The sequence below is a fragment of the Lactuca virosa genome, chromosome 7 (assembly GCF_052849685.1).
Source record: "Lactuca virosa cultivar CGN04683 chromosome 7, Lactuca_virosa_CGN04683_v6, whole genome shotgun sequence".
NCBI classification, from domain to species: domain Eukaryota; kingdom Viridiplantae; phylum Streptophyta; class Magnoliopsida; order Asterales; family Asteraceae; genus Lactuca; species Lactuca virosa.
Window position 1 is genome coordinate 196598150 of NC_136432.1, and position 27842 is coordinate 196625991.

The 27842-nt window shown below is 37.2% G+C and overlaps 1 protein-coding gene across 1 annotated transcript; it reads left to right on the forward strand.

The window, feature by feature from the left end:
• The first annotated feature begins 3204 nt into the window (after positions 1 to 3204).
• Positions 3205 to 6260, forward strand: HPL1 (hydroperoxide lyase 1). The gene is made up of 2 exons (XM_079059527.1): positions 3205 to 3775; positions 5103 to 6260. The coding sequence occupies exons 1-2, from the start codon at positions 3281 to 3283 to the stop codon at positions 6141 to 6143; spliced, it is 1536 nt and encodes a 511-aa protein (XP_078915653.1). The 5' UTR covers positions 3205 to 3280; the 3' UTR covers positions 6144 to 6260.
• The last annotated feature ends 21582 nt before the right edge of the window (positions 6261 to 27842 follow it).

Consider the following 27842-nt stretch of genomic DNA (forward strand, 5'->3'; position numbering starts at 1 on the left):
CTTAATGAATGTTTGATTTTGATTCTTGTTAGTCTCATCACCTAGCTAGGGTTTTATCATTCCAGTTAATCAGTTAATAGAATCCGTGATTGTTTTTGTCAACTGGTAAAAGTAATAAGTAATAAATCGGTTCCATGTTTGGGTTTTGACTTTATTATAAACTGTAAAATCATATCTTTACGCTTCCGAGCTTGTGAGAAGTATTGAGTATTGCTGGGAATTTTACAAAGAACTTAATGCAACTTTTCTGATCTTAATTAAGAGCTTGTTTGATTAGACAGTAAAAAGTTAGGGTTAATTGAAGAACTTATTTTGGTTAACTAAATAAGGTAAAAGAGATTATACTAGAACTTGTTAGTTTTTCTCAGTACCAGCTTAGATAGAACGCATCTCAAATAATCATATCTGGGTTAGTTGCATGATTAGGAAAGTCGCAGCAGAGCTGGAACCGCTTTTATTATTGATTTTTGTTTAATTTAATATCACAACATTTGTAGTTTTAGTTTTTAATTAAAACCCCCTTTTATATTCTGTTTCTTGACTAGATGTGCCTGATGCAAAAATGCATTGACCATTAGGTTGTGTCCCTGAGGATTCGACCCTGCTTCCCTGGCTATATTTTTAGTGCAACCAGCAGTGATAATTTATTTGCTTAATATGCGTGCGACAGCGTGTTAACATATACTTTCATAATTTGATGGTGTATAGCTTTTCAGCTTCAAATAAGAAAGATGCACCTGTAAACTTAGATAAATCCATAAGCATCACATTGAAATAAAATTGTAACGCCCGGTTCCTGGTACGTATTTAAATAAAAAATATTCATATTTGCTAAGGGACTCGACGAGTTGGAGGCCCCAAACTCATCGAGCAGGAATTGGATATGTTGGACGCGAGACTTGAAGTCTACTCGACGAGTCGAGGAGCCTCGACTCGACGAGTAGGTCTGCCAGAGTAAAACCCTAATTTTCAGGGTTTGCACCCTATTTAAACACCTTAACACCCCCATTATGGCCTCCCTCATCGCCTCCCTTAGTCCAGAAACCCCTAATTCAAAACCCTAACCCATTTGGAGTGTTCTTGAGCCATTGTTGTGTGTTTTTGGTGGTTTTGAAGCTTGAGAAGGAAGAGGAAGCTTGGGAGTTCAAGAGGAAGCAAGTAGATCCAGAGGTTGTGTTCTATTTCCAGCTCATTTGAGGTATAAAGTTTATATCTTGACCATTCATCTATTAGATCTCTTTTTGAAGTATTCATGGATGCAAGCATGTTTTGGGGTTTTGACTTCAGATCCAGGGTCGTTGAGGGACTCCATGACATAAAGGTGCCAAATTTATGGCCATGGGAGTCCCATGCATCCTATGAACCACATTTTAGGGCTTTTTGAGCTAAATAGCCCATGCATGAGCGTAAAGTTTGTAACTTTACGTGTTATATCGACCCTAGGAGGTCAGATCTATGTTTTGGATGCGTTAAGCCCGAATAAAATCGACTGGATAGTTTTGGATCATGGGGGACTCGACGACTCGTTCTTAGGACTCAGCGAGTTGGGTTGTGGTTCCCCAACCTTTTCTGTTACTTAGCAAACTTGTTGAGTCTAGGAGATGACTCAGCCAGTTAGACGTGTTTTGGACTTAAAGGTCAAGAACTCGACGAGTCTAAGGATGAACTCAGCGAGTCAGTGAGCAAATGTCCCGACTGTATGAAGGAGAACTCGACGAGTCCAAGGAAGGACTCGACGAGTTCAAATGGAAAGTCCCGATTCTGTCATAAGGAGAAACTCAGCGAGTTAGAGGGTAACTCGACAAGTTAGATCGCGGGTTCGAGATTCTCTGAATTATGGAACTCGACGAGTTGATGGACCAACTCGGCGAGTTGAGTTGACCAGGGTGTTGACTTTGACCTTGACCATTGACCAGAGTTGACCCTTAAAGGGGTTATAAGTTTGAAAGAGTAATTAAAAGAGATGTCATGTGTAGGAGTTTGAGGAGAGTTGATCCCAACATCGCGGACAGTTCAGTTAGTGCACGGCATTGAAGTGAGTTACCTTCCAGTAGAAGTGGGTCTAAGGCCATAATGTCGACCCACTAGTAGGATTTGTTTGTCAGATAATTGTCTTTGTGATAGTTATCTGGGTTTGCCACTATCTGTTATGTTTTATGTGCTAGCCTGGTATGATGTTATGTGATAGTGGTAGTAGGGGGGAATAGACCCCGTACCAGGTCGAAAGGACAAAAGGGGTAGGTCAGGTACCCTGGTATGCCTGACAATATGTTTATGTTATGTTGTTATGTGGTAGTGGTAGGGGTGAAATAGTCCCCGCAGCCGGTTGAGATACACCGGAGGGTAGGTCGGGCACCCAGATATGCCTGACATGAGGTAGGTTAGGCACCCCGGTATGCCTAGCAGGGGTAGGTTGAGCACCCCGGTATGCTCAGCAGGGTAAGTCGGGCACCAAAATATGCCTGACAGTATGCTTATAGTATGGTATGTGGTATGATGGGGGAAATCACTAATCTTTGTGCTTACGGTTTACAGTTTTGGTTTCAGGTACCTCTTCTTCGAAGGGGAAGGAGCCGACTTGACTGCAATGCATCACACACATGATTTCCGCATTATGAGATTTCTTGGGATTGTACTCTGACGTTGATATTATATTATGACATGCTTGTGAGACTTATGGGTTATGGTTTTTATGAAATGAAACAACTTGATGATGTTTTCTATAAATTGTTTTATGAATCGCTATATCAAAAATGAAATTTTTTCTATTTCTATTTTTGCCACACATGAAAACACATAGAAATAGAATTTTACTTTCTTAATTAACCATTAGTGTGATGTGTAGAATTTTCTATAAATTGTTTTAAGAATTGTTTTATGAATCGTTATATCCCCTAGATCTATGGATGTAGTCTTCAAAAAAATTGGTTTTACCATACAAAAGAGCTTAGCGGCGCAACTTGTTGCCCGTTTGCCTTCTCATTCGATGATAACTAAAATCGTATTATCAAGTTTGATAAAAGAATAATATAGTAGATAAAAAAACGGCTAAATATAAGAACCATATTTATAATTTATCTAAATAAATGAACTAAAATTATCACTTAATGTCATTATAATACTTAAAGCTATCTTAATTTTTTGTGTAGGGTTACTTGTGATATTTATAAATATCGTATATTTTTCACTTAAATTATTACATTATATCATCCAGTTTTCATTATACACTTGAACAGGTGATACGAAACAACACAGCGAACACACTTCTCTGATATACGCTATGAATCTTCCTTCTTTCTCTACTACTCTACACATATCAACTGGATCTTCACAAATGTCTTCAAAGATGATAACAATGAGCAGAATAACTTCATCATCATCGTCTCCACCGCCGGTGAAGACATCAATAACGTCGCAGCCGACTTCGTTACCGATCCGTACAGTCCCCGGCAGCTACGGATTGCCGTTGATTGGACCGTTCATTGACCGGCTTAACTACGCCTGGTTTCAAGGCTCCGAAGATTTTTTCCGGAAGAGGATTGAGAAGAATCAGAGCACGGTGTTCCGGACGAATGTTCCGCCGTCGTTCCCGTTTTTTCTCGCTAATCCGAACGTCGTTGCGGTGCTAGATTGCAAATCCTTTGCTCATATGTTTGATATGGAACTCGTGGAGAAGAAGGACATTCTCGTCGGTGATTTCATGCCTAGCACTAAATTCACCGGAGATCGGCGTGTTTGTGCTTATCTAGATACAGCTGAGCCTCAACATGAACAGGTATGTTTCGATTTCACAGCATTTTGCGTCAATTTACATATGTTTTTGTTCAATTTAGGGCTATTCAGACACAAAATTGGACGAGTTTATTCAAATCTGCAGAGAATTAAAAACACAGTAATTTTGCACATTTGACCTGTAAATCATTTTCCCAAATCTGCAGCAAATCTACCAGCTCACCGCCTTCACGTTTAATGTCCCCTCAGAATAAAGAAATTAAGATCAGCTTAATAAAAAACAACAATAATTTTATATTTAGACTAATTATTTAAGGATTCAATCAACATTGATGATTGAACAACGATGTTTTTTTGTAAATCGATCGCTTTCATTAGAATACCACCTTATCTCTATTCCTCTAACACTCAAAATCTCCACCATATATATGTTTACACATCTAAAATCATTCACATATTTTCTGATGATATTTTATAGCACTGATTGATAGCAATATGTCACGAAAATTTGATTCACATGTTTTGCACAACTACTGACAAAATAGCAGGCATTTCACATGTTGGTAAAATTGATAAAACAATTTTTGTATATTTTCGCCATTAGGTTGAATGATTTACATTTGAGCTTCTTGATAATGTATTTTTTTTTTCGTTTTCATCACATTTATTTACGGTGTAACAAGTTATCAAAATATCACATGTGAAAATAATCAAATTTTCTTAATTAGGTGGCACGTTATAATTGATGGTGAAGTAAGTTATCTTTATTACAAGTAACATCATATGACTATTTAGATCATATATCATCTATGTCTTGTCAAAAAAAATGTTCAGCTTTTTATATCTCTTGTATTTCTTTTTAGTTTTTTTTTGTTTTTTTGTCTAGTAGACTATTTTATTTTGGCCTCTTAGGTTAAACTCATTGGTTTTCAATTTCAAAATCCGATATAAAATCAGCATAATTATAAAAACAATTAGCAACTATGGTGTTTATTATCCGGATGACATCTGAAAATATAATTTGGTGGGTCCGGCTTTCATATCTTCATGCAAATTAAATCATATGTCGGCCTCTTGTTTTGTTGCATTTATCATTTGTGAGATTCATATCTCATATGTATAAGCAATCAAAGCACGTGATATTCGTGTCATTCGATTTCCGATTTCCTTTTCTAATATACTACAAATAAATTTTAATCATGTGAAACACTGAGCGACCTAGATATTTACGTATAACGTTTTCATCGTTCAATAAAAAATAACCGTTTAAACATAAAAAAGCCATCGTGAAAAAAGACAATTAAAATCTTATCTAATTTTCTTTAATTCACATGTTTTGAGAATTTAATTTTTCATTGATAATGACACAGATAAAAAACTTCACAATGGACATACTCAAACGAAGCTCCACCATATGGATCCCAACCCTAACAACGTTACTAGACACCATGTTTGACACCATCGAATCCCAACTACCCTCCGGTCCAGTCAACTACCTCATACCAATCCAAAAATTCAACTTCTCCTTCTTATCGCGTGTCATCGCCGGAGCCAATCCGGAAAACTCACCGGACATCGCCGCCAACGGTTACATCCGAATGGACCGGTGGCTCGCAGTTCAACTCCTCCCAACCGTCCCAATCACCGCCTTCCAACCGCTAGTAGAAATCTTCCTCCATTCCTTCCCTTACCCTCACTTCCTTGTAAGCAACGACTACAATAAACTCTACGGATTCATCGAGAAAGAGGGCAAAGACGTCATTTCACGTGGCCAAACCGACTTTAACCTAACCAAAGAAGACGCAATTCATAATCTCTTATTCACCCTCGGCTTCAATGCCTTCGGCGGCTTCTCGATATTTTTACCGAGTCTTTTATCTGCGTTAGGATCCGCAGACCAGCGGATCCAGGAAAATCTCCGACAGGAAGTCAGAGAAAAAACCGGATCCGGAGAATCTGGATCCGGTTTAACTTTCAGGGCCGTAAACGAAATGGAGCTGGTCCAGTCTTTCGTTTACGAAACCCTGAGACTTAACCCGCCCGTACCGTTACAGTACGGGCGGGCAAGGAAGGACTTCAACCTCTCTTCCCATGACTCAACTTTTAATATCAAAAAAGGTGAACTACTTTGTGGGTTCCAACCTTTGGTGATGAAAGACCCGAAAATATTTGATGACCCGGAGAGTTTTATTGTGGATCGGTTTATGAACGAGGGGAAAGAGTTGTTGACTTATTTGTATTGGTCAAACGGGCCACAGAACGGGACCCCGGGTGCTTCGAACAAGCAGTGTGCGGGAAAAGACTTTGTTACCCTTACGGCGTCGATGTTTCTCGCACACTTGCTTATGCGGTATGATTCGGTTACGATCGCGGATGGTTCATTTTCGGTCCTTGAAAAAGCAAAGCAATGAGTATAAAAAGTTATAAGTGCTTTTAAGAGTTTTTTTTTAAATGTATGCTTTTAAAGAAGTTAAATATGTATATGGATGTTGTAAACTTTTGTGATTTTGAGAATCTCTTGCAAGATACTCCCTCCGTCCCAAAATTATTGTCCACAGACAAAAAACACATAGATTAAGAAAAACAATCATTAGTTTTGTCTTTTTGAGTAAAATGACCATCTTGCCATTTTCTAAAACCAATGAAAAATGTGCGTTTGTAATTATTCAAATTTACTTTATTTAATGTTAGGGGTAATATGGTAAAAATATATATCTATTTTTGGTAGTGGACAATAATTTTGGGACAAACTAAAATAGTAAGGTGGACAATAATTTTGGGACGGATGGAGTAAATAAAACATGGCTTACTGAAGTTTGTGAGATTCGAACTTAACAACCATTGTATTTTACAATGATGGGATCCGGTTTATCATGTTGAATTCATAAATGGTGGGAGCAAATAGATTGTATTGGCAACCAGCTAAACCAACTAATTCTTTATTTATGTAAAAAAAAGGTATTTATTCTTTACATATACGATCCAGCTATTTCAATTTTTTTGATTATTAGCGATCATAAAATATATAAACAATTTATTTTATTTTAACGTCGACTAAAGTTTTATTATTTCTATTATCTTTTGTTTTAGGATTAAAAGGAATATATATATATATATATATATATATATATATATATATATATATATATATATATATATATATATATATATATATATATAGAGGGTTGAGATCGGTTGAGAATTCATAGTTTCCCGAGAACCCGAGAACTAAAAGTGGAGCGTTAGATCAAAACTAATTCATTAAGGACATGATCGTAATCTTATCGATTTCATTTAATATTTAATTTTTTGTGTTATTCTACATATTAATAGAAATGTCTAAAAAATTACATAATAAATCAAATTTTCGAATTTAAAAAAAAAATATTTTTTTCAGTTTTTTTTAAGTGTAGATTTTTTAATTTTTTAAAGAAAACATGAATTTTTGAAAAAAAATATTTCAGTTTTTTCAGATTTTTGAAAAAATAGTATTTTTCAGTTTTTTTTTTTTTAAAATAGTATTTTTCAGTTTTTTTTTAAAATAGTATTTTTCATTTTTTTTTAAAAAAAATGCAGATTTTTTAGTTTTTTTTGTAGAAAACATGAATTTTAAAAAAAGTTGAAAAAAATATTTTTTTTAAAAAAACTGCATTTTTTTTAAAACATTTAAAAATCAATAAAAAAAAACTGGAATATTTAAAAAATACTATATTTTTTTAACAAAAAAAACAACATTTTGGTACATTTATGCATATTTTTACAACTGCATATATGCATATTTCATATACTATAAACACAATACAATAAGTATTTTATTCGATACAATATAAAATATAAAAAACAAAAAAAATGCTACAAAATTTCAAAGCATTTTCATGTCTTCGTGTCAATATTTTTATATTTTCTTTAATTTATCATTTTCCACCTCTTCAATATTCACCACAATTTCTTCCAAATCTACAAGAAAATTAAAAAGAATCTAATTGATGCAAAAACACTCACAAAAATACACATGTAATTCATATGTGAATTATATGTGAAGCACATGTAATTCATATGTGAATTATATGTGAAGCACATGTAATTCATATGTGAATTACATTTAATTCATATATGAATTACATGTGATTCATATGTGAATAACATGTGATTTACATGTGAATAACTTGTGATTTACATGTGAATCACATGTAATTCATATGTGAATTACATGTGAATCACATGTAACTCATATGTGATTTACATGTGAATCACATGTAATTCATATGTGAATCACAAGAATTCAACGATGAACCATAAACAAGTAAAATAAAGAAAACCCCATAGAATTTGTTCTAGGTTTATAAAAAAATGTAATTACAAGTTTTAGGATTTTTGCAATTGCAGCATTAAAGGTATCTCTAAATGAATAGATTGGTTACCAGGTATAATGGATCTTGAAATATCATTGTCACATTTGACCAAAATAAGACATGCCATGAAAATAAAAGTAGAGTATCAACTGTAAATAATGATATTATCTTTTATGGTAATGAACTAGTAAAGAAGAAAATAACAAAATATTAAAAAAAAATAGAAAATCCTGAAACCAAGCACAAACCTGAAGGAGAGAAATGTCGGATTTAGCCCCACAGATACTCTTCCTCTATGTGGAGGTTATCATAAAAAGCTGAAGCAATTCGAGCTTTCAGTAAAAAAAATAGCTTGTATGACATTAACATTTTTTTTTCTTATTTCAAAAAAATTACAAAATCATAGAAATGAAATTTGCTTTGTATTTAGATCAAATAAAAGTAGGATGCTTTCAATTGCAAATTACAATAAAATACAAAATCAATGAAAGTGCATTGCTATTTTTTTTGCATTAAATCAATTTTTATAAATTCTTACCGGGACCCACGTGCCAACAAGGATTTCAGCTCCAACAGCAGCTAGAGATTTTGCTATTGCCCATCCATATCCATTATCATCAGCTATTCCAACAATGAATGCCATTTTTCCTGAAAATAATAATTTCATAAAATCAGTCATGTTTGATTGAATAAGATTTTCATTGTTTATAATTATTGCAGCAATTTCAGCTACAAATCATGAAGATTTGATCACTTGAAAAGTGAAACAAAGAACAAATTGTGAGGAATAGAAATGGCTTATTACAAAATATATAAAATTGGAAGTATAATGCTTTAATAGAAAGAAATGAAAAAAGAAAACAAGATTGGAAATCTTAGCCCCACAGAGCAGTAATTTCCTTGCTCATCCTGTCAGAAAAATAAATATATAAACTAGTCCAAATAAGAAGTAAATATATGAGAGAGAGAGAGAGAGAGAAAGAGAGAGAGAGAGAAAGAGAGAGAGAGAGAGAGAGAGAGAGCAGCAGATTTATAAAAATATTGAATATATAAAATATAATTGTCCTTCACGTTCGAGTTCTGTGGTGCTTTCACCAATGATACTCTAATGTATGTTTGCTCAAATGTGGTTCTAGAGCATCCTACCACAGACAGGAAATACATATTACAGAGATAAACACATCATGATCATGTAATTCAACTCATCTTAGGCGTACCAGTGCATAAGGAGGAGGCTTCAGATCAATGTTGGCTTATATCTTCTGATGAACAAATTTTCTATTACACTGTCTCTGTAACATAAATAAATGTAGTTAGAAGATAAGAAAAAAAATGCATCTTGTTTTTTGGAAGCAACTTCAGAAAACCAGTTTGGGACATGTCGAACTTAGCACAATCAATGATGAAAATTTTCATTCAGTGAACACCATGGATGGTTACTTCCACAGAAAAATAGATTTTATACGTGTTGAATTGTATAGTGCAGTCAAACATGGGAAACTAACCTGCCTCTGTCGGCATCGTAAGGTCCGAGACAATCTAGAAAAAGCTGCAATACAATTAATTGGAATTTGAATATGTATCAGACTCATAAACAATTAAGTAACTGTCTGTCAAATATCGATAGACTAAGTAATGGCAAAACTGAGGTTAGATGAGAAGTGGGCATCCCATGTGATGAGACAATGAATCAAGTATTGAACAAATTAGAGTGTAAATTCAAAGTAGAATTGAAAGATTTGAACACCGATGTAAATATGATCTGTTTGGCTCTATTACGCTTTTGCAAATTTTACAGAGTACAATGAATATTCTGTAAAGACTTTGTTACTAAGACACTAGTAACCACTCCTATTTATAGAAGAGAAAAGCGTACAAAAAATATACTAAGGACTAAACATGAAGCTTCGAATATTATGCCCTAGTAAAATACATTACAAAAATGTTCGAAGACCCTAAATACAAACTTCGACTATTACAACATTTCGACCCTAACAATCTCCCCCTTTGTAATCAAAGTCGAAGTCTTCAGATTGTAAGTAGAGTAATGGAGTACAGCAAAACTCTTCGAACCTCAGTATACCAAGAAATAATTTTCTTCAATTCCTTCTTGTCTCCTTCATTGTTCTTTTTGCAGTGGTTCATACGAACAATCAAGTTCGTATATTGAGATGTAGAATATCTCTTCACTTCGCTAGCTTGGAACAAAAACCGCTTCGCTTTTCCAGCTTTATCCTTTCCAGCAAAAACTATTCCAAATGGCTTTAAACATATTTCTCCATCAGCATATTTCTTTAACTCAGTCTGAGTCAACGAAGGAGCCATTGGAACTTTTACTTCCATTCTCTTTGCAGTAGCCAACTCCACATCAGTCAGTGCTAGGCACTCATAATAATTCTCAATGAAGATTTTGATGTGAGCAACTCCATTGAATTCCTCTATCTGTGTTTTGCAGAAAAGAAAAGGATTTGTCTTTCAGAAGCAATGCCACTTGTATAAGGTCATACAAGTTCATCAGAGGAAAATCTGCAATAGTGAATTCGCATGTTTTTCCATTTGCCCTGGCCACAACATATTTAACATTTTGAACAATGTTTTCAAAGACCATATCCTTTTTCATGCTTATCACCTTCTTGATCTTGATCAGTGACCAAACATCCTCAGGGGCTTTGCCAAGTACTGCATGAAAACGAATTTTCATATGAGTCCCTTCATCTTTTTCTTTGAAATTCCCTTCAGCTTTGAACTGAGGCATGATGAACATCATCTCATTTATAGGGAAATCCAACTGGCATGCATCAGTGTTTGTAACCACATAACTCTGTTTTGGCTTCTTATCAAATGAGTACATGTGATTAAAGGCAACCAAGGCTTCGATTGTTTCATAGTTGTAATGTTTTGCTGGATCACCTTTATTCATGCCCTTCGGATCACCAGCCCTCTGAGTCATGATGCTTTGAATAAGCCTCATTTTCTCGAGTTCAGCTTCAGCTTCAGCCTTCTTTTCTTCTTTAGATTTTTCAACCAGAATTGATTTTCCTTTGTCTTTCGAAGCAGATTTTTCAGTTACGTCTTTTAGCTTCGAACCACTTCCACCAGATTCCAAAGGTTTACCAATTACAATTCCTTTCGAAATTGTTCTTGTAATTGGTAATGTTGTTACGATTGTTGAGGTCACTGGTTGAGCAGACACAATTACTGGTTTTGTTGAAGGGATGCTAGATGAAAATACCTTGCCCACCACTTTCGCTTCTTCTTCTGTTGACTTCCTTTCTCCCCCTTGCACCCCTGTGAAAACAGGAGGGGCAGTAGTTGTGGGAAGAAGACTGGATATGCAAAATAGTGGAGCAAGTTGCTTGTTAAGTATGGCTTCGAACTGCACAAACTTCTGGGATAAAAATTCTGGAGTAATCAACGGTGACGAAACCGGTTTCGTTGAGATCTCCTTCAACTCCTTTAACAACTTGATCACACCTTCAAAATTTTCACTTACAGACTTGGAGATTTGAGTTATTTGAGGACTCAAACCTTCGTATAGCTTGACAAATCGAGTGACAGCATTACAAATGATATCGACCTTCTGATTCAAGGACGCATAATCATGTTGAACAGATAGAATTTCCTTTTTCATTTCTTCACGAAGTTCGTGAATTTGGGAGTTAACATCCTCCCTCACTTTCTTGACTTCCTGAACAAAAAGAACATGTCGTTCTTTTATTATGCTTCGCAGATCCTTAACTTCTCCCATCAAATCAGATCTGAGAGTTTTAACACGAAGCTCAGAATTCTGATATGTGTAATCAACCTTTTCTAAAATAACAGACTCTGAGGCTTTCATCATTCCAGAAACTTTGTTGATTACTCTTGATTCAAACATCTTGAGCATAGAATCAACCTCCAAACTTGAAATAGATGAACCTCCGCTAAGATCAGCTTGGGATTGAATGATGGAGTTCAACTTTTGATTAAGAATTTTGTATTGCTTCATTGTCATTAACATATGATCAGGAAATTCTTCTTCTTCATCATGAAACTCTAGGTCTTCGAATGTTCCACCAAACCCTTCATTATCAGTTTCAGTGGGTGAAGATGGTTTGGGTGTATCAGTGGATTGAGAGGAAAAAATGGAAGTAATTGGTTGATTGATGATATGTTCAAAGGTTGGTGAAACAGTGGTTGATGTGAGAGGAATAGTAGATGTTGGTGTAACAGAAACCAATGATTCGAAAGGAGTAGAGATAATTGGACCTTGATCTGCATCTTTCGAACCACCTTCACCCATGTTGACATTTGCATCCGTATCAGATACGTGTGCAGGGATGCCTGAAGTTCGAACCTCCTCAAAAATTGACTTGGCAATCGAAACTTCGGGTGGTATGATAACAGTCTTCTCAGGAATGGAACTTGTAATGATAGAAGTGAACTCTGGAGTTTCTGGTATTCGTTCATGTGACAACCGTCAAATTTCGGTCAAGTCAAAGTCAAACAAAGTCAACAAGTCAAACCGGTCAACTCCAATAACCCTTGTATGTTAGGGTTTACGTTATGTAATCACTATACAATTCGCTATTTTAATGAGAAATCATCATTTGGAAAGTTCATGTGTTTGATTTTCCTTAGCCTTAACAGTGCTAAACAACGAACCAAAGCGATAAAACACTATTGCACAATCATCGGGATTGTGTACGACACTAAAACACGGTTTAACGGGGTTTACGAACCTTGCGTTGTGAAGCCGGACACTCAAATTAATCACAAACGAAACCTCTCTAAATCGTTTTCACTCTATCTCTTTCTATTTGAAATCTCTCCCAAATCTCTCCCAAATCTCTCTCAAAAGTTACTTTAACTTTTTGTAATCATTTGGGTCATATCGACCCTTAACCGGGTCAAAAATCGCTTGAAACGGGGTAAAAACGGGTAAAATAGCCTTAAGGACCTGGAACTGAAGCTTCAGGACCGAAGCCTCTCATCCGAGGCCTCGGATCCGAAGCCTCTCATCAGGACCGAAGCTGAAGCCTCTCAGGAGACCGAATCCGAAGCCATCAGACAGCAGCCTCGCATGCGAGGGTCCGAATCCGGCCTCCATGCGAGGGGTCTCGCAGACGGCCCCTTTTTACCGGTTTTTCGACTACGACTTCGTTTTAACTCCGTTTTTCATTATTTTAACGTGGGATTTTCACCCAAAACTTTATTTTATAAACTAAGGCCCCAAAATATATAAATCTCTAGGGTTTTTATAAAAATATATTAAAAGAATTAGTGGTTGAAATAATATTTGCTTTTCCTTAATTTATGGCAAAAGCAAACCACCACCACCTCACTCTATGATCAGCCACTCTTTCCCACTACCCCTTGTCTCGTTAGTGGACCTTTACACCCAATCTCCAGCTCCTCCCACGTTCTAGGAGCTGGAGGATTGATCCTCTCTCCTCATTCTCCATAAAGTTCTTTCATTCTACACTTAGCAACCAAAGGACACTCTCCAAAATTCTCTCATCTTTTCTCTCAACTTCAAGAACTTCAAGGCTTTCTTCAGGGATTTCTTTCTTCAATTAGTAAGTATCTTCATCATTCATATAATTATTACACTCCATTCTACTCAATTCATTGATATCTTACACAAATTCCATCTTATTCGGTGTTAGATTCTCGAATCATCAAGACATCTTCTTAGTGTTCTTGGGTTGAATACTTCCTCTCTCTCACTTTCATCTACTGAAACCACATAAGTGAGTTCATACCCCTACATTTACATTTTTTTCTTAAGTTTTAAGGGGGGAATACAAGTAAAATCATCAAGAACACAATTAAACTTTTTCTATCAGATTACATCAGAAAAGATGAACTTCGATCACGGACTGTTTTGGTCAACTTAAATATTTTAGTTTTCAAAACTGTTCCAGGTGCAAGTAGTTCAAACTCTTAGCTTTAAAATGGCTACTTGCACATCTCCATATGATTTTTCTACAATTTATGGTGATTTTTACAAAACTGCCTATCATTTCAGAGGCAAACCCGGACCAGTCTATGATTATGAACATTTTCACATCTGTTAGAGATCACTAAAAATCATGATAAAATTTACGAACAAACTAGACGCATATTCCAAACTCTCAGAATTTGCGGATTTGGATTTAGAGCTTTGATGATTTTTCTATAAATTTTCTAAGAACAGTAACAGAAACTGTATACAACAAAAAGTTGCTGTCAATTTCATTTCACCTTGTAACATGTTGAGCAAGGTGTATATCTTTATGTGGATATATGTTATTGCAATATATGACATTTTATCTTAATATTTAGACACACATCAGTTTACAAATGGATTTGGACATATAAAATATAAAGAATAACAAGTGATTATAATCAAAGTACAACCGATACATTCAAACATTTAATAAACTATTTTGAATATAGTTTGCATACATTACTACGTACTACCCTTGGTTGATAAACTATAATAGGTATAGTTTATGATACATTACATAATACATACATTTAAAAAGGGTACATTTATACAAAGGATATTTTCATTAAGCAAGGTACGACCATACGGTACCAAGTTTTCATAACACGTAATTCCGTTAATGACTTTATGAAACATTACATAACACATACATTTAAAAAGGGTACATTTATACAAAGGATATTTTCATTAAGCAAGGTACGGCCATACGGTACCAAGTTTTCATTACACTACACGTAAATTCGTTAATGACTTCTGTGAGACATTCGATTCAATTTACAAATAAGTCCTGTATTATAACCAGAGTCTCCTCGAGGGAGAGCGTGATACTTGTGTATAGATCTATATTGGGTTTGACAAACCCACACCTAAACTGCATGCAACAGTTAGACCGATAGGTCTGGGGTGACAAATGTCATAACATTTCCGACGCCTGAAGAACGTCGTTTTAGGCAACCTTGGTCATAGTATGGTTATAATAAACTCACATAAAGTATTAATAAACATTGGAATTTACGGGAACTTCATTAAAATTTAACGAGTTTATGTCGATTTAAACTTGCATTGTTTTACTATAAATATGACAAATTACTTGTACATTTCGGTCTTTGGGTTTTTAAGACTACATTTACACATTAAGGAAAATATTGGATTTTCTAACACAAATACTACTTTTACAAACGAAAGGCTTTTAATAATACCAAACAAAAGCTTATGAACTCACCAACCTTTGTGTTGACACTTTTTCAAACAACTTGTATTCTCAGGAAATCATTAAACAGGTAACCAAGTGCTTTTGAGGATGGGGCGCTAAGGCGTCTACTATTTCATATTTTGTCAACATATTGTAATTGATTCGTAAACATGTAATTCATACAATGATGTCACTTTTTCAATTATATATATGTTGGTTGTGTTTGCTTCAATTACTATTACAATTGTTGTTATGATACTATACATGAAGTCCTCCACCCCCGGACGTTTCCGCCATATAAACACAATTGGGACTAATAGTCTCTGATTTGTGCATTTTTCAAATAAATATACTCTTAGAAAATAAATGATTTTCTTGATTAAAGTATACATACATACATTACATGCTCGTATGGTATCATAACTAGCGAAAACATAAAGCAAAAGAAGAAGAGTTGAACATTTTGAGTATGCCTTAGTATATGTGGATTAAATCTGGGAAGGATATAGCCTGATCAACTATATCTGTCCGGGAATTGACTTGCATATACCGGGGGATGGTCAGGATGGACAACAAATCTAACAAACCTAATAACACACTACAAAGGATACTTTAAGAACTCAAAACTAAACATTTACAAATACTATAGGAGTATTTTGTGTTACTATAATAAATTATTTGAGAATTAAATAGGTCTTTATTTATAGATCAATAGCTGCTAAGTGGATGCGCTAAGGTCATATGTAACTAAGATGCTATAGACTTAGAATTTATGTATCTTTGTTTCACTTCCTGTCCTTGTTTGGTTGTGGTCTTGGAGTTAGGGTCATCTATTCGAAGGACTATTATATCTTAATCACATATGACTGGTATGCACTTTGCAACTAATTAAATAACCGATAAAGATCATTTTAAAATATAATATATTAATTATGTCCCGACTAAATTAGTATATGTGAAACTTTTACAAACAGTCATATACTTGGAAACAAGGAAACTCAAATAAAATATTTTATACTTTCATTTTACCTCATAACCCAATGTATTGGGTCAATTAAAAGTATAAAATCGTATGTATCGTAAACATACCGGAAAACAACGTAATAATATACTTTATGTATAAAAGATTTCTCTTCCTATAAATATACTTTTACTAAAAGTACATTGGTTTACGACTTATGACAGAACCATGCCGCCAAGGAGAAGACCAAGACCTTCCGGTAACACAGCAACACCTCCTCCGCCGCTGCCTCCACAGTTTGATCCTGCGATGTTCCAGGCTGCAGTAACAGCAGCCGTAGCGGCCGCAATATCGCAGATAGGGACAAACGGAGCTGGTGGTTCTGGATCGGGTGCTACAAACTCTAACCACGGAGACAGTACGTGGCGTTTAAGAGAGTGTTCCTACAAAGACTTCACCAATGGCAAACCCGACAACTTCAATGGGAGCGGGGGAGTCATCACTTTAATGTAATGGTTTGAAAAGACTGAAGTAGTCTTTCAAGTGTGCTCTTGCCCCGAAGCGAGCAAAGTTAAGTTCGCAGCCTTGACTTTCACCGGCCGGGCCCTTACTTGGTGGAACTGTCGGATTAATTCACTTACTCTCGAAGTGGCTAGCTCCATATCCTGGGCAGAACTAAAAACCTTGATGATGAAGGAGTACTGCCCGAGAGGTGAAATTCAAAAGCTGGAACAAGAACTTTGGAACCTCAGGATGACGGGCTCCGACCTTGAAACCTACACCACCCGATTCAATGAATTGGCTCTCCTCTGCCCAACAATGGTTACTCCGGAGGAGAAAAAAGGTGGAGCGATACCTTTGGGGACTGTCTCCCCAAGTGCAAAGTAGTGTCCTGGCTTCAAGGCCAACTACTTTTGACAGTGCCAGGGAGCTGGCACAACAACTTGTTGACCACCGAGCCGGTCATAATACTACAACCACCACCACTGATCAATCAAAAGCGGGAAACAACAAAAGGAAGTTTTGGAACCAAAAGAAGAGCCAACCAGCACAGGACCCCGCTAAGAAGCAACAAACTGTTGCTGTCCATGCTGCCACTAATGCTGCCACTACTGCACCACCGAAGCCATATGCTGGAACCCTACCCAAGTGCAACAAGTGAAACTTTCACCACAATGGTGCTTGTAGGGAGATGCACTGTAACAACTGCGACAGGAAGGGGCACACTGCTCGTTTCTGTAAAGCGCCGGCTCGACCAATCAACCAAGTCGCCAGTACGGGGGCAACCCGAACCTGCTACAACTGTGGAGACGCAGGTCACTTCAAAAGAAACTGCCCCAAAGCACAAGCCCCTAGTGCTGGTGGAGTAGGAAGAGTCCTGGCAATAGGACATGGGGAAGCAGTCGAGGATCCCACGGTGGTTACCGGTACGTTTCTCCTCAATAACTCTTATGCATGCGTACTATTCGATAGTGGAGCGGAGAGGAGTTTCGTGAGCCACCAATATAAACAATTACTTGAACAAAATCCCCAATCACTAAAGGATACTTATGTAGTAGAAATGGCAAATGGGAAAGTAGAACGCACTAGCGATATATACTCAGAGTGTACTCTCACTCTAGACAACCATACATTTAAAATTGACCTGATGTCGGTCACCATAAAAAGCTTCGACGTAATCATCGGGATGGATTGGTTAGTTCCTCACCGTGCCGACATTCTATGTTACGAAAGGGCCGTTCGCCTCAATCTACCAAATAACGAAACCCTTCTCATCTATGGTGACAAACCTAGTGCGAATTTACAAATCATCTCATGCATCAAAGCCCAAAAGTATCTCCGGAAGGAGTACCACGCCTTCTTGGCCCACGTAGTAGACAAGAAACAAGACGTGAAAGACATCAAAGACATCCCCGAAGTGTGTAACTTCCCGGATGTGTTCCCAGAAGATCTTCCTGGTGTACCACTCGCACGACAAGTCGATTTCAGAATTGACTTAATACCCGGAGCTACCCCCGTAGCCAGAGCTCCATACCGCCTCGCACCAACAGAAATGCAAGAGTTGTCCAGTCAGTTGAACGAGCTTTTGAGCAAAGGGTTCATCAGACCAAGCTTCTCACCTTGGGGAGCACCAGTCCTTTTTGTAAAGAAGAAGGACGGATCCTTTCGCATGTGCATCGACTATCGGGAACTAAACAAACTCACCATCAAGAACCGATATCCTCTACCCCGAATCGACGACCTTTTCGACCAACTCCAAGGAGCAAATTTCTTCTCAAAGATCGACCTAAGGTCAGGTTACCATCAGCTACGAGTTCAAGAAGAAGATATTCCCAAAACTGCATTCAGAACTCGCTATGGGCACTACGAGTTTGTGGTGATGTCCTTCGGTTTAACAAACGCACCTGCGGTATTCATGGACCTAATGAATAGAGTGTGTCGACCCTACCTAGACAAGTTTGTAATCGTATTCATCTGCGATATCTTGATCTACTCGCGAAGCGAAGAAGAGCATCGCCTACATCTACGCCAAGTGCTAGAGACACTAAGAGCGGAGAAGCTTTATGCTAAGTTCTCTAAGTGTGAATTCTGGATTAGAGAAGTGGATTTCCTTGGCCATGTGGTAAGTGAGAAAGGCATACATGTGGATCCCTCCAAGATCAAGGCAATCGAGAATTGGTCAGCACCCAAGACGCCAACCGAAATTCGACAATTCCTTGGGCTTGCTGGCTACTACCGAAGATTTATACAAAACTTCTCCAAGATTGTGAAACCACTCACCACCTTGACGCAGAAAGGTGTGATATTCAAGTGGGAAAATAAACAAGAAACAGCTTTCCAAACGTTAAAACAAGCCCTATGCAGCGCACCGATCTTGTCTCTCCCAGAGGGAACCGAGGACTTCGTAGTGTACTATGATGCTTCGAATCAAGGCCTCGGATGTGTGCTCATGCAGAGAGGGAAGGTTATCGCGTATGCATCAAGACAGCTTAAGACGCACGAGGTTAATTATACTACGCACGACCTAGAATTAGGAGCAGTGGTATTCGCTTTGAAGATCTGGAGACACTACCTCTACGGCACGAAATGCACTATCTTCACTGATCACAAAAGTCTTCAGCATATCCTCAATCAGAAAGAGCTCAACATGCGACATAGGAGATGGGTAGAGTTGCTGAATGACTACGAGTGCGAAATTCGTTATCATCCGGGCAAGGCCAATGTAGTGGCTGCTGCTCTAAGCAGGAAGGAGTACTCGGGCCGCCGAGTAAAATCCTTAACAATGACGATCCATTCCCACACGACCATACAAATCAAGGAAGCTCAACTAGAAGCTTTGAAACCAGAAAAGGTGGCAGGAGAGACATTAAGGGGAATGTATAAAAACTTAGAAGTCAAGGATGATGGAGTACGTTATCTCATGAATCGAATTTGGACACCGAAGTTCGGTGGACTCCGAGACGTCATCATGAATGAAGCACACAAGACTCGATATTCCATCCATCCCGGGTCAGATAAGATGTATCTGGACCTCAAGAAATTATACTGGTGGCCGAACATGAAAGCTGAGATTGCTACCTATGTGAGCAAGTGTCTGACTTGCGCCAAGGTCAAAATCGAATACCAGAAACCATCCGGGCTATTACAACAGCCGGATATACCTGAGTGGAAGTGGGAACGAATAACCATGGACTTCATAACCAAGCTGCCTAAGACATCGGGCGGGCTTGACACCATATGGGTAATCGTAGACAGATTGACCAAATCAGCACACTTCCTACCGATAAAAGAAACCGACAAGATGGAGAAGCTGACTAGAACGTACATCAGAGAGATTGTACGACTCCATGGTGTGCCGATATCCATTATCTCCGATAGAGATAGTAGATTTACCTCACGGTTTTGGCAGTCTCTACAAAAATCATTGGGAACTAGGCTTGACATGAGTACGGCCTACCACCCACAAACCGACGGACAGAGCGAACGAACCATTCAAACGTTGGAAGACATGTTAAGAGCTTGTGTGATAGACTTCGGTAAAGCATGGGATACCCATCTACCGCTTATCAAATTCTCCTACAATAACAGCTATCATACTAGCATCAAAGTCGCTCCATTCGAAGCTCTTTACGGTCGCAAATGCAGATCACCCCTGTGTTGGGCTGAGGTGGGGGATACACAGCTAGCTAGAGGGCAAGTCTCTAATAGCACCCTCACTGGCCCTGAAATCATAAGGGAAACCACAGAAAAGATCGTTCAAATTCGAGAAAGACTGAAAGCGTCTCGCGATCGGCAAAAGAGTTACGCAGACAAACGACGCAAACCCTTGGAATTCCAGGTGGGTGATCGTGTACTACTAAAAGTTTCCCCTTGGAAAGGAATGATACGATTCGGCAAACGCGGGAAACTAAATCCAAGGTACATCGGGCCATTCGAAATCCTTGCTAGGATTGGGCCAGTAGCATACAAACTTCGATTACCTCAGGAACTCGACAAAGTACATCCCACATTTCACGTGTCGAACCTAAAGAAGTGTTTGTCTGATGAGACACTCGTAATACCACTCGACGAAATCGAAGTTAACGAAAATCTCCACTTCGTGGAGGAACCAGTCGAAATCATGGATCGGGAAATCAAACGAACGAAACAAAGTCGTATTCCCATCGTGAAGGTCCGTTGGAACGCTAAACGAGGACCCGAATTCACCTGGGAACGCGAGGATCAGATGAAACAAAAGTATCCACATCTCTTCCCAAACTCTTGAAATCCCAGTCAAAATGAAAATTTCGGGACGAAATTCCTTCTAACGGGGGGATGATGTGACAACCGTCAAATTTCGGTCAAGTCAAAGTCAAACAAAGTCAACAAGTCAAACCGGTAAAATCCAATAACCCTTGTATGTTAGGGTTTACGTTATGTAATCACTATACAATTCGCTATTTTAATGAGAAATCATCATTTGGAAAGTTCATGTGTTTGATTTTCCTTAGCCTTAACAGTGCTAAACAACGAACCAAAGCGATAAAACACTATTGCACAATCATCGGGATTGTGTACGACACTAAAACACGGTTTAACGGGGTTTACGAACCTTGCGTTGTGAAGCCGGACACTCAAATTAATCACAAACGAAACCTCTCTAAATCGTTTTCACTCTATCTCTTTCTATTTGAAATCTCTCCCAAATCTCTCTCAAAAGTTACTTTAACTTTTTGTAATCATTTGGGTCATATCGACCCTTAACCGGGTCAAAAATCGCTTGAAACGGGGTAAAAACGGGTAAAATAGCCTTAAGGACCTGGAACTGAAGCTTCAGGACCGAAGCCTCTCATCCGAGGCCTCGGATCCGAAGCCTCTCATCAGGACCGAAGCTGAAGCCTCTCAGGAGACCGAATCCGAAGCCATCAGACAGCAGCCTCGCATGCGAGGGTCCGAATCCGGCCTCCATGTGAGGGGTCTCGCAGACGGCCCCTTTTTACCGGTTTTTCAACTACGACTTCGTTTTAACTCCGTTTTTCATTATTTTAACGTGGGATTTTCACCCAAAACTTTATTTTATAAACTAAGGCCCCAAAATATATAAATCTCTAGGGTTTTTATAAAAATATATTAAAAGAATTAGTGGTTGAAATAATTATTGAGGGAATATTTGCTTTTCCTTAATTTATGGCAAAAGCAAACCACCACCACCTCACTCTATGATCAGCCACTCTTTCCCACTACCCCTTGTCTCGTTAGTGGACCTTTACACCCAATCTCCAGCTCTTCCCACGTTCTAAGAGCTGGAGGATTGATCCTCTCTCCTCATTCTCCATAAAGTTCTTTCATTCTACACTTAGCAACCAAAGGACACTCTCCAAAATTCTCTCATCTTTTCTCTCAACTTCAAGAACTTCAAGGCTTTCTTCAGGGATTTCTTTCTTCAATTAGTAAGTATCTTCATCATTCATATAATTATTACACTCCATTCTACTCAATTCATTGATATCTTACACAAATTCCATCTTATTCGGTGATAGATTCTCGAATCATCAAGACATCTTCTTAGTGTTCTTGGGTTGAATACTTCCTCTCTCTCACTTTCATCTACTGAAACCACATAAGTGAGTTCATACCTCTACATTTACATGTTTTTCTTATGTTTTAAGGGGGGAATACAAGTAAAATCATCAAGAACACAATTAAACTTTTTCTATCAGATTACATCAGAAAAGATGAACTTCGATCACGGACTGTTTTGGTCAACTTAAATATTTTAGTTTTCAAAACTGTTCCAGGTTCAAGTAGTTCAAACTCTTAGCTTTAAAATGGCTACTTGCACATCTCCATATGATTTTTCTACAATTTATGGTGATTTTTACAAAACTGCCTATCATTTCAGAGGCAAACCCGGACCAGTCTGTGATTATGAACATTTTCACATCTGTTAGAGATCACTAAAAATCATGATAAAATTTACGAACAAACTAGACGCATATTCCAAACTCTCAGAATTTGCGGATTTGGATTTAGAGCTTTGATGATTTTTCTATAAATTTTCTAAGAACAGTAACAGAAACTGTATACAACAAAAAGTTGCTGTCAATTTCATTTCACCTTGTAACATGTTGAGCAAGGTGTATATCTTTATGTGGATATATGTTATTGCAATATATGACATTTTATCTTAATATTTAGACACACATCAGTTTACAAATGGATTTGGACATATAAAATATAAAGAATAACAAGTGATTCTAATCAAAGTACAACCGATACATTCAAACATTTAATAAACTATTTTGAATATAGTTTGCATACATTACTACGTACTACCCTTGGTTGATAAACTATAATAGGTATAGTTTATGATACATTACATAATACATACATTTAAAAAGGGTACATTTATACAAATGATATTTTCATTAAGCAAGGTACGGCCATACGGTACCAAGTTTTCATAACACGTAATTCCGTTAATGACTTTATGAAACATTACATAACACATACATTTAAAAAGGGTACATTTATACAAAGGATATTTTCATTAAGCAAGGTACGGCCATACGGTACCAAGTTTTCATTACACTACACGTAAATTCGTTAATGACTTCTGTGAGACATTCGATTCAATTTACAAATAAGTCCTGTATTATAACCAGAGTCTCCTCGAGGGAGAGCGTGATACTTGTGTATAGATCTATATTGGGTTTGACAAACCCACACCTAAACTGCATGCAACAGTTAGACCGATAGGTCTGGGGTGACAAATGTCATAACATTTCCGACGCCTGAAGAACGTCGTTTTAGGCAACCTTGGTCATAGTATGGTTATAATAAACTCACATAAAGTATTAATAAACATTGGAATTTACGGGAACTTCATTAAAATTTAACGAGTTTATGTCGATTTAAACTTGCATTGTTTTACTATAAATATGACAAATTACTTGTACATTTCGGTCTTTGGGTTTTTAAGACTACATTTACACATTAAGGAAAATATTGGATTTTCTAACACAAATACTACTTTTACAAACGAAAGGCTTTTAATAATACCAAACAAAAGCTTATGAACTCACCAACCTTTGTGTTGACACTTTTTCAAACAACTTGTATTCTCAGGAAATCATTAAACAGGTAACCAAGTGCTTTTGAGGATGGGGCGCTAAGGCGTCTACTATTTCATATTTTGTCAACATATTGTAATTGATTCGTAAACATGTAATTCATACAATGATGTCACTTTTTCAATTATATATATGTTGGTTGTGTTTGCTTCAATTACTATTACAATTGTTGTTATGATACTATACATGAAGTCCTCCACCCCCGGACGTTTCCGCCATCCTTGGTTTGGGGGTGTGACAGTTCATCCTCTTCTGTAGACTCAGTAGATAAAACAATCTTTCGAGTCTTCTTCGTCTTCTTCTTTTTCGGTTGTGACAAGTGTTTTGCCATATCTTCTGCTGCTATTTTCTTGGATCCGGGAGAAACAGGAACAGGTACCTCACGAATTAAAACTCCTTGGTGAGTAATTTGAGGCTTGCGAATCAACTTCTGTGATGGTGACTTTCGTTTGTGAGTGGATTTCATCTTGATTCTTCGAAACATCCCTGTTTTCGAAGGAATAATCACGTTCTCTTGAGTCTCTTCCACTATTGGCTCAATCACTTGTGTTGCTTCAACTGTCACTGCAACATTTTCTGTCTTCTTCTTTGGAGATTTAGAGGATGTTGAACCCTTCGTTTTCTTTTCAGGTGAAGCAGGATCAGCTTTCTTCGACTTTTTGGTCTTCTTTTCGTCGCGTGGCAACAAAATTCCCGTAGGAATAGAAGAATCGAATGTTTTCAGATATGCAATCAAAACAGGATTCGTAGGATCCACCCTTTTAAGCATCGCGTCTGGAATCCGAGCAACGTTTGGAAATTCATCATCATTGTCAACAACTTCCTTCGGAAAGTGATAAGATTGAAAAGTAACCTTCTCTTCTTCATTGAAACCAAGATGCCTTCCTTGTTGTAAAAATGTTGCAGAATTAGACTCCAGTACCTAGCACACGAAATGCAATGAACAACATTCGTATGTTCTACTCCTTTTTGGAATTCCTTCCATAGCTGTGTAGAGTAGTCTGCTGGAAGATCATAGTATAAACCAGCCACCATGGCATAAACCTCCATCCTTCCTTTATCTAATCCAACTGTTCTTCCGGTTAAACAACGCAAAAATATCCCAAACAAAAAATTCCATACTTTTGGAAGACCAGACTTCTTAAAGTCACTTATCTTTGACAATGGGGGCTGATATCCCATTTCATTAAACATATGAATTATTTGGGAGAATTGAAATTCAACAAAAGGAGGTGTATTTGGAATGTCAAGAATCTGACAAAACAGTTTCTTGGAAAGCCTAACCTTTTTGTCATTGATTAGGTGAAAAGTAATCGAATCAGAGGCTTTGTTGTATGTGGCAGTAGATCCTACTTGAGAAAGCCTGGATACCGGAACAGAAAAGGAATTGAACATTGCTTTGGATAAAACAGAGTGTTTTAAAGAAACAATAAGCATCTTGAATTCTTCTGGACATTGAAAAAGTTCACCATCCACATAATAATTGGTAGATTGAATCTTCATAACTGGTGCAGAAGAAGTATCTTCAGTAGAAGGATCGACATGAGCAGTAGTCGCCATTGTTAGGGTTTGAAAAAGATGAAGAACAGAGAATTTGGGAAGTTTTAAGTTTTGATCGCGTAAACGTATAAAGTACTCTTGAACCCCCTTTTATATGTAACCCTAAATGATTTGAATTTGAAGCGGGATGCATTTAATGAGATCCGACGTGGCACCTTGAAAATCGGACCTGTACAGCGGAAAGGTAGTCATGCGTCAAAAAGTGTCTGTCACATCACCTAGAAAACTGGGCAGAATACCATACGTCACGTATACACAGCCTGTCATTATCCCCTTAATAGAATTGTAACCGTTAGAACCCTTCGAATGGAGGCAAGGCTCTTTCACTTTTGGGATAAAAAGCGAAGTCATTTGCCAGATGTTCGAAATCATCAGCCTGAGTTGGTATTACTCAGAACCTCAAGGATTTCGTGTGTGTAGTGTGCCAAAGAAAGTTTAGACAAGAAACAACAAATTTTTTTTTTTTAATTTTGTGATGTCAAAAATTTAATTTGACACGAAGGCAGTTAAACCCCGGGCAAAGGTTGCTTCGTTAATCATCAAGAGAGATGATCAACAGCTTGTGTATGTTCCCGTGAATTACAATCGAATACTTTTTGATAAGCATCAAAGGGCTTCTTTTAAGAATGCTTCGTGGGTAGGTTTAAAATTTCGTTACATGTCAACCTAAACATAAGGTGATAAAGTGTAACAGAAATTACTTGTATGACCAGTGTAGTCAGTGACAAGTCGGCTTTGAAAAATTTTAACATGACTAGGACATTCGAATGAAACTCACACGGAAATCATATTCATAAAAAATTTGTATACTGGATCTTGTTGGGTAACAAACATCGTGGGTTTCGAATGCTTGATCAAGACCACTCATTCGAAATGAATATGATTTGGAGTTTCGAACATTGGTACAGAAACAAAAGTTTCGTATATATCTGGAACAATGTTCCCCGTCAATTCCTTAATTTGTAAGATTTTCGGGTTTCACTTCCATCACGGACTCATGATGTCAGATCATAAACACAGAGTTTTTATATATCTAAGTCTCGATGGGTTTGATCAGAGACCTCTCGAATATACGTCTTTGTGTGTGATCGTGTAAGAATGTTTTGGATGAAAAAGATTGGTGTAAGACACGAAAAGTACCTCTGTTATGTTTTGGACCAAACAGGAAACTCTTAACTCATTGTGAGAAGAGTAAGGTAGCTCAGAGACTAATGTGAATATAAGCCTGATTGGGAAGAAATTTTCGTACGAAACATTTCATTAAGGCTTTCGTACACACACATTGAGTCATGGAGGCTTTGGACGACATGCAACAGCATGCTTCTAGGGACAACCTAACTAATTCGAATAATGAGAAACATATCAATTCATACGAAAAATTTTACCTGACCCTAAAACTGCCTGCATTGTCCCCTCTGAATCATCATCATAATCTGCAACAAAAGTCTAAAAATAAAAATATTTTTGTTGTTTTGATTTTTTTTTCTCTAAAATAGAGACCGAACAAACGAAAATCTTTTTGGATTTTTGATTTTTCGAAAATTTAAGGACAAAACAAAAGAAAATCTTTTTGAATTTTTGATTTTTCGAAAATTTAAAGACAAAACAAAAGAAAATCTTTTTGAATTTGTTGCAAACAGACGAATATTTGGCATTCCTTGAAGAGTGACAAATGTACGAATTCGAAGCGTTCGAAGCGTTGACTATGAACAGTAACCATTAACTCAACGCTGAAAATAAGTGACAATCATGCGAATTCGAAGCGGTCGAAGCGTTGACCATGAACAGTAACCTCTGAATGCTGAATGACTTTGTGTTATCTTTTATTCAGCGCCTCTGATTCATTATTTTTCGCCTATCATTCTTCTTTTTCGCATGGAACAGAATTGCCATCGATCATTCCAAGACCTTCTATTATTCGCATTAGAGATTTTTCATCCAAAGCTTTCGTGAATATATCAGCTAACTGATCAGTTGTTTTCACGAAATGTACTTCAATGTTTCCATCCTCCACGTGATCTTTAATGAAATGATAACGAAGAGCTATGTGTTTAGTCTTCGAATGTTGCACAGGATTATGACAAATTCTTATTGCACTTTGAGAATCACAATATAATGGAATCTTTTTCATATTAATTGCATAATCACGCAATTGACTTTGGATCCATATTATTTGCGAAGTGCAAGCAGCAGCCACATATTCTGCTTCAACTGTGGAAATTGACACACACGTTTGCTTTTTCGACTGCCAGCTGACTAATTTGCCATCAAGATATTGACATCCTCCACTTCTGCTTTTTCGATCAAGATTACAACCACCCAAGTCTGCATCTGAGTATGCTTGAACGAAGAATCCAGTTTTCGAAGGATACCACAATCCTAACGAAATTGTGCCTTTAAGGTAACGAAAAATATTCTTCACTGCAGTAAGATGTGGTTCGCGTGGATTAATCTGATACCT

What these genes read in the sequence shown, in the direction of transcription:
- HPL1 (XM_079059527.1), top strand. Translation starts at nt 3,281, where the DNA reads ATGAATCTTCCTTCTTTCTCTACTACTCTACACATATCAACTGGATCT. An exon ending in CTGAGCCTCAACATGAACAG is followed by an intron (nt 3,776 to 5,102) that starts GTATGTTTCGAT and finishes ATAATGACACAG; the next exon opens with ATAAAAAACTTCACAATGGA.